The 9,652-nt window shown below is 52.7% G+C and overlaps 1 protein-coding gene across 1 annotated transcript; it reads right to left on the bottom strand.

Moving 5' to 3' along the window:
* Positions 1-5,756: 5,756 nt before the first annotated feature.
* On the bottom strand, positions 5,757-8,969 carry Apoc1 (apolipoprotein C1). Its single transcript, XM_051207610.1, has 4 exons — positions 8,868-8,969; positions 8,679-8,754; positions 8,136-8,283; positions 5,757-5,857 (listed from the first exon to the last, which is right to left on the bottom strand). Exons 2-4 carry the CDS (start codon positions 8,734-8,736, stop codon positions 5,797-5,799), a joined length of 267 nt encoding a protein of 88 aa, XP_051063567.1. The 5' UTR covers positions 8,737-8,754; positions 8,868-8,969; the 3' UTR covers positions 5,757-5,796.
* Between the last annotated feature and the right edge of the window lie 683 nt (positions 8,970-9,652).

Genomic DNA, 9,652 nt, shown 5'->3' with positions numbered 1-9,652 from the left:
CCGGTGTCCTCCACTCCACACTGGGAAGGGACAGGGGACAGGCAGCACTGGAAAGAGACCTCCCTCTGCCACAGTTCCTCCTCTTGGCAGAGCTTCAAAGAGGTGGGCCTGGTGACATTGACAGTCAAAGGCCACCTCCACCCTTGCCTGCCCTCCCAGGGTGCTGCCCTGGCCTGACAGAAGACTGGATTAAAATCCTGTCTCCACCAGACTTTTCCTGGACTCAGTTTCTCCCTTTGGAATTGAGACCACGATATCAATTGGTGTGTGTGTGTGTGTGTGTGTGTGTGTGTTGGGGGAGGTGGTTCATTCGGTTTTATTTTGAGACAGGGTCTCATGTACCCAGGCTGGCCTGGAACTCAATACATCACCAAGAATGATGTAGGATCCTTATTATCCGGCCTCCACCTCCCAGATGTTGGGGTTACAGGCCTGTGCCACCATGGTTCTCTTATGTACTTTTTCAAAAAATAATTTATTTTATGTGCATTGGTGTGAGGATGCCAGATCCCTTAGACCTGGAGTAAGAGACAGCTGTGAGCTGCCATGCAGGTGCTGGGAATAGAACCCAGATCCTCTGGAGGAGCAGCCAGTGCTCTTAATCACTGAGCCCCCTCCTTTGTAGTCTTTATTTTATTTATTTGGTTTTTCGACACAGGTTTCTCTGTGTGGCTTTGGAGCCTGTCCTGGAACTCGCTCTGTAGACCAGGTTGGCCTCGAACTCACAGAGATCCGCCTGCCTCTGCCTTCCTAGTGCTGGGGTTAAAGGCGTGCATTACCAACGCCCGGTGTAATTTTTATTTTGTAATGAGGTCTCACTAAGCATCCCAAGCAGGCCTTGCAATGAATAGTGGTCGTCCTGCTCAGTGTCTGGAGTAGCCATGATTAAAGGCTTTTATCAATGTGTGGCTTTTGAGTTCTTTTAGTTAACTTATATATATATATTTGGTTTTTCCAGACAGGGTTTTTCTGCATAGCCCTGGCTATTCGGGAATATTTTTAAAGTGTATTTTTACTTATGTGTGTGTGTGTGTGTGTGTGTGTGTGTGTGTGTGTCTGTGTTGGGGTGTGTGCACGTTGAGCGTGTGAGTACAGTGCCCACAAAGGTGTCAGACTCCCCTAGAGTTGGCTGTGACCCAGCTGATATGGGTGCTGGAATCGAATTCAAGCCCTCTGGAGGATAATTGTAATGTCTAAGCCTTTCCAGTAATCCTTAACTGTTTTTAGCTATGTTTATTCCTTTGTGTGTTTATATACATGGTGTGTGTGTCTGTGGATGTGTATGTACGTGGTGTTGGTATGTGTCTATCTGTGGGTGTGTATGTATGTGGTGTGTGTGTGTGTCTATGGCTGTGTATGTATGTGGGGTGTGTGTGTCTATGTTTGTATGTGTGTTTGTATTTATGTGGTGTGTGTGTCTGTGGGTGTGTATATGTGTGTGTGTGTGTGTATGTGGGGTGTGTGTGTATATATGTGTGTATGTGTATGTATGTGTGTGTGTGTGTATGTGGGGTGTGTGTGTGTGTATGTGGGGTGTGTGTGTGTATGTGGGGTGTGTGTGTGTATGTGGGGTGTGTGTGTATGTGGGGTGTGTGTGTGTGTGTGTATGTGGGGTGTGTGTGTGTATGTGGGGGTGTGTGTGTATGTGGGGTGTGTGTGTGTATGTGGGGTGTGTGTGTGTATGTGGTGTGTGTGTGTGTGTGTATGTGGTGTGTGTGTGTGTGTCACAGGACAACTTCAGCTTTAAGGAGTGGGTTCTCTCCCCTCACCCTCTTCCTCCTCTCTCTCTCTCTGAATAAGACAAGATCTTGTTTGACCGCTTTGCCTCGGCTCTCGAGTTCTATGGTTTCAGGAGTAAACCACACCAGCGGGAAAACTAACTTAAATGTTGCCAGATCTGGGGATTTCACCAAGTCAGTCTTCAAACATTGCCCATTCATCTGAAGTGGAAACCGAACACTCTGGCCTCCTGCTCATTTGTTTGTTCATTGTTTATTGAGTCAGGTTCTGGCGGGCAACCTTGACTGGCCTTGTACTTCTCCATCTCCTGCTCTACCTTCCCAGTGCCGGGTTGACCCGCGATCACATGCCCAGCACACTGTTTCCGCACAGCCAATCTCCACATGGCGTCTCCGCTGCAGCCTGAGCGAGCAGAGCAACCCTGACCCAGACGCCTGCTGAGGGCTGACCCGTCCGTCACATGTGTCACATGTCAGTTAAAAAAAAAAAAAAAAATCAGGCAGAGCTGCTGTTTGCCGCGATGCAAACATTTAAGGAATAGACTTTGGGGCTGGTTGCGCAACACTGTAATGGACAGACCCAACACTGCTGACCTAAACAATTGAGAGTAGCTGAAACGGTAAATTGTGTGTTCTGTGGTTTTGTTGTATTTTTTTTTTCTTTCCACAACAGAAGAAAGAAAACTGAAGCACAAACTAAGCCACCACAGATCCCCATGTCTTGTTACGACAAAGGACCTCTTGCCAGACATGGCCGTGGCGGTGCATGGCTGGCACCCAGGAGCTTGAGAAGCTGAGGCAGGAGGATTGTTGAGCCTGAGCTGTGCAGGTTAATAGCCAAGCCCAGCTCTCTTCAGCACTGAGGCCTGGAGCTCGTTGTTGAAGCTGTGTGGGCTGATTGCTTCACACTGATGGACGATGGGTTAATTTCCTGGCTGCTAGGCTGGCCTCAGACAGGACCGGGCAGCAGGAGATGGGCAGCCCCACTGTGCGACTAAGTCGGTTGCTACTTATTTATTCATTGTTGAAATAAAAAGACAAAAACAAAACCAGATTTGACAGTCAGGCACGGTGGTGCAGGCCTACAATCCCGCATTCGGAAAGCAGAGGCGGGACGATAGCTTTAAGTCACCACACCATTTATTTTTATTGGTTAGTTTGTTTGTTTGTTTTGACACTATCACTCACTGTGTAGTTCTGGCTGGCCTGGAACTCTCTATGTGGACCAGGCTGCCTTTGCCGCCTCTACACTGAGAAGGCGGGAATCAAAGGCGTGCACCACCAGCCCCGGGCCAGGCTTTGACTGTTTTTGAATAAAGGTTCTTCCGATGTAGCACTGGGTGCCTGGAGCTGTGATCACCCTGTGTATGCCTTCCACGTGCTCAGATCATAGACTGGTGCCACCATGCCTACTTCTGTGCAGGCCTGGGGATCGAATGCAGGGCCAAGAGGATGCTAGGTAAGTGTGCTCTACCAGCTGAGTCCAGTGTGATCCTCTTTATTTAGCCCAGATTTCCTTTCACACACTGTGTGTCAGGCCCAGAGGGAGTGGCTTTGCTGTTCCCCAGAGGTTAGGTACTTTCCCTCTCCATTGTTGAAAATTGAACCCAGGGCGTTATTTGCCTAGACAGGGTCTCTACCACTGAGCCACGCCCCAGCCCCTCACTGGGGGATTCTAGGCAGGGGCTCTACCACTGAGCCACACCCCCAGCCCCTCACTGGGGGATTCTAGGTAGGGGCTCTACCACTGAGCCACACCCCAGCCCCTCACTGGGGGATTCTAGGCAGGGGCTCTACCTCTGAGCCACACCCCAGCCCCTCACTGGGGGATTCTAGGCAGGGGCTCTACCACTGAGCCATGTTCTTTTTTCACACATGTGGAAACTGAGACTGTAGTTGTTGCTTGGTTCTGAATCTAGTTCACCACACTGGGACAATCTATGATTGTCCCCATACAAACCCTACAGCCCAAGAGGGAAGCTAAGGCAGTGGGGCTGGGGTTGGGGAAGGTCTCTGCCCTCTGCCCTTAGTCCAAAGTCAGCACGCAGGGTGGCTGTGGGCTGTTTGCTATTTGGTGCCTGCAATGTTTGCTCATCCTGGGGACAGGAACAGACTGAAGGTCGTCCAGGGTGGATATCAGGGGCAACTAAAAAACAAATGCCCCAGGGAGGAGATGGGGGGGGGGGGAACGGGATGGTGAAGGGAACGCGGCAGGCTGGTGACCCTAATACAGCGGTGTACGTCTGAGGACTTAGAGGCAACCCTGAGACCCAAACTGTCCTTCGCGTCACCAGGCGGCAACCCTGAGACCCAAACTGTCCTTCGCGTCACCAGGCGGCAACCCTGAGACCCAAACTGTCCTTCGCGTCACCAGGCGGCAACCCTGAGACCCAAACTGTCCTTCGCGTCACCAGGCGGCAACCCTGAGACCCAAACTGTCCTTCGCGTCACCAGGCGTGCCAGCAAACAGAAACTCCTTTAATCTTCTTTTTGGTTTTTGAGACAGGGTCACACCAAAGCCAGATTGGTCTCAAGCTCTTGGTGACCCTCCTGCGGGAACCTCCCAGGCCCAGACTCTCCTCTCTGTAGTGAGATATCCACCCCACCCGAACCTGTTGCGCTGACCACGCCCATTTGGGTATGGGCAAAGGTGTGGAGGTGACAGGGAAGGTTAGGTCTGGGGTTCCCCGACAACCCCCCTCCCCTGGGGCTTGCTCTCCCAAACCCGACAAGGAAGCTAGAGAATCCCCCAGTGAGGGGCTGGGGCGTGGCTCTGTGTTAGAGCCCCTGCCTAGAATCCCCCAGTGAGGGGCTGGGGTGTGGCTCAGTGGTAGAGCCCCTGCCTAGAATCCCCCAGTGAGGGGCTGGGGTGTGGCTCTGTGTTAGAGCCCCTGCACAGCGTGTGTCAGGCCCTAAGTTTTATGGGAATGCCGTGTATTAAGACAAGCCTAGCATGATGGCACACACCTAAACACTCAGGAGGCTGAGGCAGGATGCTATTGAGTGAGGTCTGACTGGTCTACAAACCTTCTTGAGCCATGTCTTGTAACCCCCTCAAAAAACCAAAGCAAAAAAAAAAAAAAAAAAAAAACCAAAACAAAACAAACAAACAAAAAAAAAAAAACCAAAAAAACCCAAAGCCAAAAAAATGATGTGTCTAAATTAAGCAATCATTGTTTCAACCAAATATTATTAAACGCTGGCACTGCGGTCTGCTCTAGGTGGGCAATGACTGTGGACCCATTGGCAACAATGAATGGTCTTGGCTCTGTTCCTGGGGGGCTCATGGTAATAGTTCCCAGGAGGTAGCCAGCTAGAGTTGGCAGAGCTGCAATGGAGAAGCCTGGCCCGGCCTGGAGTCTGGGAGGGCTTCCTGGAGGAGGGGGCACAGGTACTAAAGCCTGGTAACTGAGTACTGCGTCTGTCTTTCTGGCTCTCTCTTATACCCTTCCCAGTCCCTGCTAATCTGCTTCCTATTTCCCTTCACTATCCACTGACAGTTTAATGAGCACCTACTCCGTGCAGGGTTAAACCAAACCAGAAAAGTGCAAACCCGTAATCATGCCAAGCTGTACACTCAGCCCAATTCCCTGCTGTGTGACCTTGCCCTGGTAACTTTACCTCTCTGAGTTACAATGAATAGGGTTCTTATGAAGATTCTTTAGGGGAATCATAAAATTAAATTAATGCAATGCAGACAGGGGTAGGGAGCTGGAGAGATGGCTCAGAGGTTAAGAGCGCTGGCTGCTCTTCCAGAGGACCTGGGTTCAATTCCCAGCAACTACATGGTGGCTCATCACTTTCTCCAGCTTGAGGGGTGGTGACGCCTTCATCTGGCTTCTGTGGGCCCTGCATATATGCATCCATGCAGGCACAACACCCACACATGTAAAGATAAACAGCTAAACAAACACGTGGACCCACTCTCGGTACTGTCCCTCAGCACCCCTCCCCCAACACCACTCAGGCACTCCAGGGAGCATTTGTTCACTGTAATCTCTTTATTGGTATGGGATGAGGAGGGACCCCTTGCTGTGTGGGGTAGGCCGCAGGGCACTCAGTCAAACGTAGTTTTGAGCTTCTCCTTCAATTTGCCGAATGTCTCTGAAAACCAGGACCTTTGGAGAGAGATGAGGACAGGGTCACTGTTTCCTGAGCCCTCCGAGGGGCCCAGATCCCTGCTTCCTATTCCCTTAGCGTCCCTTCCCTGAGTCCCCACCCACACTGTAGGATGAAAATCCTGGGAGTAGGGGGGGATTTCAGTTCTCTGCCTGTTTTCTCACATAGACCAAAGCTCTGTGTGTGTGTGTGTGTGTGTGTGTGTTTTGAGTCTCATGTAGCCCAGGCTAGCATCAACCTTGATAGGTAGCTAAGGATGACATTGAACTTCTGATCCTCCTGCCTCCATCTCCCGGATGCTGGGATGACAGGTGTGTACCTTTATGCCTAGTTTTATGTGGTGCCAGGGACTAATCTGGGCTTCCTGTGTGCGAGGCAAGCCACATCATCTGCCCAGTTTGAGCATCATGAAATCAGAAGTCAAAGAACTTCCTCTTTTCAGTGGGGCGGCACACCTTTACACCCAGCATTCGGGAGGCAGAGGCAGGCGGATCTCTGTGAGTTCGATGCCAGCCTGGTCTACAGAGCCAGTTCCAGGACAGCTAGGGAAACCCTGTTTCAACAAACAAAACAGCAAAAGAACTCCTCTTTCAAAGCCAGCGGCTGTGTGAGAGGTGGAGAGCAGGAGTGTACACAGGACAAGGGACACCTTCAGGTGTTGCCCCTCAGGCCACATCCCCCTGATGTAGGCTCAGCTGGCCAGCTAGCCCCACGGATCTGCCTATCTCTACAGCCCCACCAATGGGGTTGGAAGAAGGAGCAGCCATACTTCACTTACAATTCCTTCGTTTGTTTTTGGTTTAGTTTTTGAAGACAGGGTTTCTCTGTGTGGCCCCGGCTGTCCCAGAACTCGCTCTGTTCTCGGACTCACAGAGATCCGCCTGCCTCTGCCTCCCGAGTGCTGTGAGCCACCACCGCCGGGCTTCACGTGTGCATGTTTTTAGGCTTTATTTTACACATGAATGCGTGTGCTTGCTTGCATGCAGAGGCCAGGAGGAGGCGCTTCATCCCCTGGAGCTGGACTGAGGCTGTTGTGAGCCACCTGGCGTGGGTACCGAGAGGGCTGAGACAAGGGTTCTTCGCTGCCGGGCCTCATGACTGACTTCTTAAAAATGTGGATTCTGGGTATCAAATTCAGGTCCTCACGGGCATTTTACACACTGAATGAATGATCTTCCCTCAGCCCTTCCTCCATCTTGCTTTCCGTGATAGCTTTTGCTTTTTTTTTTTGGCAGGGATTAAAACACATGCTACCACACCCGTCAGGGCCTGCCATCTCCTGCTCTAGGCCTACCCCTTCTCTAGCCTGTGCTTGCCTAAGCATTCACGTCCTCTTCCTTGCCTCCCTGCTGGGCCCAAGTTATTCCCCTTGTCTAGCAGGCCGTGCTCGCCTGTCTGTGGATCTTCCTACCCAGGGCCTTTGCACTTCCTCTCCACACGACGATTTCCTGCCAAGTTTAGGCCTGGCTGGGTATTCGTAATCAGACTCAGACCTCTCCAAACGAATGCTCTGTCTACTTGCCAAAACGAGCAGAGATTGGCTAACCGGCCTGGTTACACCATACCAGACGCCTCTCAAAGACCCCTTCATTTCCTCCTCAAAATCGCCCCCTCTTCCAGTTTTTTCCTTCTGTTTCTGTTTTGAGGCTTGCCCTGTGGCCCAGGCTGGTCTCAAACTCCTGACTGTCTTCCTCCAGCCTCCTAAGTTTCTTGGGTCTTTTTGTTTTTGTCGTCCCCCTCCCCCACAAGACAGGGTTTCTCTGTGTAGCTTTGGCCTAGAATTCACGCTGTAGACCAGGCTGGCCTCGAACTCACAGAGATCCGCCTGCCTCTGCCCCCGGGAGCTGGGATTACAGACCTGTGCCACCGTCGCCCAGCTAGTTGTTGAGGTCTTACCCCAGCATCCCTAACCTCCTTTTTTTAGCTAGTCTGAATCGCAAAGCCACTGGCCTGCACAGCCCCCACTGTGACTCCCATCCTAGCTCTCCTAATTTCTGTCCCTGTCCCCAACACTCGTGGTCATGTCCTGTCTCAGGAACACACAGAGAAAGCTCAGGGTCTAAGGCAGCCTGCTAGCTCCCTAGCGTGGACCCTTCACTACCATCTGGAAAACCCTCTAACATGTGGCTAGGAGTTACAGGGCCTGCTCCCGACTCCAAGCATCTGGAGACCTAGCTCTAAGACCTGAGGGGCAGGTGTCAATCACTTCCCCACTAGGGATTTTACACAGACACGCCCCCATCCATAACCCCCGTGCCATGAAAGGGAGGGCCTAACCGAGTCTTGGTCAGAATTTCCTTCTGTTTGATGTGTTCAATGGCTGCCCGGGCCTTGTCTTCCAAAGTGTTCCCAAACTCCTTCAGCTTTTCCGGGAAATTCTCAAATGCGCTGGACAAGTCAGGGGTTGCCTGGGCGGGGGCTGGGCCTGCGGCGAGAGGGGCGGCGAGAGGGTTGCAAGCAAACCTGTTAGCATGGGGGAGGGTTTCGCAGTGACCGGCTGGACTCGGGGTGTAGGGACACTGGTCGTCCAATGCACTGCCCACCTGCACCATCCATACTCCATCCCTTCTAGGAAGATCCGCCAATCCCAGAGCGGGGAGAGCCTACGTCATCGGTAGCTAGGGCTCCTCTGGACAGACTTGCCTCCCGCTGTACCACCTTGACAGAAACTAAGCCGTCTGGCAGGTGGGGTGCGGCACCATCCGAGGGCGGTGGTGGAACGCGCTAAGGAAAGGGACCTCAGAGCTCCCTCGAGGGTCCTCTAAGTCTCGTGGTCCCCGGGCCCACGAGCAGCTCCACACTTGCAAGCCCCTTTCTTACCTTCCAAAGCCATGGCCAGGACCACTATCAGGACAGGAAGAGAGATGAAGAGCCTCATGGTGGCTGGAGGAGCACCCTGGAGGCAGACGGGGGCGGGGGCGATTACTAGCACTCCCCACCTCCCACCATGATCCCATCGCCCCAACCGCTTGGCTGCAGGAAGTGGGGGGCACTTTCCCCGGCACCAACCTGGATCTGAGGACCTGTCAGGAGTAGCGCAGGGGTGGGACGATCCTGCACAGGAGTTTAACAGGTTGGGGCGGGGGCGGAGCAGGCTCATCGCCCTCCTCCTGAGCCTCCCCTTGGCCTCTGTGCCCACCTACTTTTTTTTTTTTTTCTTTGACATAGGCTCTTTGGCTGGCCCGGGAGTTGTGACCCTCCTGCCTCTGCCTCTCTAGTGAGTGCTGAGATTACAGGCATGCCGACCAAAACCAGCACATCTGCTTCTGCCATTCTGTTGGCTTTTGGGAGCCAGGCCCCACCCAGGCCCATCATTTAGGCCTAAGACTTGTCACTGATTAGCACCCTCACTCGGTCTGAGGCTTCACTTTAGGAGTCTTAGAAACAACTCCCCCCCCTTCCGAATCTCACCCCCCCCAGCCCAAACTGTATGCTCAGGTTAGTTCTGCTCTGTCCAGGAACCTCAGCTTAGGGTCTCTGTCGGGTGCTGGGGGCCTGCTTCTGCCTCCCTTCACCTCCAATGCCTTTGTATCTGGGTACCCAAGCCCCCTTTGATGCCCTCTCGGGGGTCTTAATTTGCCATTCCCTAATGTCCCTTCTTTAGGAGTTGCCTCTACAGCAAAACTGCAGAGCCTCGGGGCTTGCAAAGCTCCACAGTGGCCCCCAACTGGCACAACCCCCACCCCCTGTCCCCAAGACACTATTAGCCTTGTTGGGCCTTCCAGGCCCATCCTGGCCCCAAGTCTGCCTGCCCGCCCCCTCCCTTCACCACATCCTTTCTCCGAGGCTGGAGT

Source organism: Phodopus roborovskii, unplaced genomic scaffold (assembly GCF_943737965.1).
Source record: "Phodopus roborovskii unplaced genomic scaffold, PHOROB, whole genome shotgun sequence".
NCBI lineage: Eukaryota > Metazoa > Chordata > Mammalia > Rodentia > Cricetidae > Phodopus > Phodopus roborovskii.
Note: the sequence above shows the minus strand (reverse complement) of the source record. Positions and strands in the feature narration are given on the sequence as shown.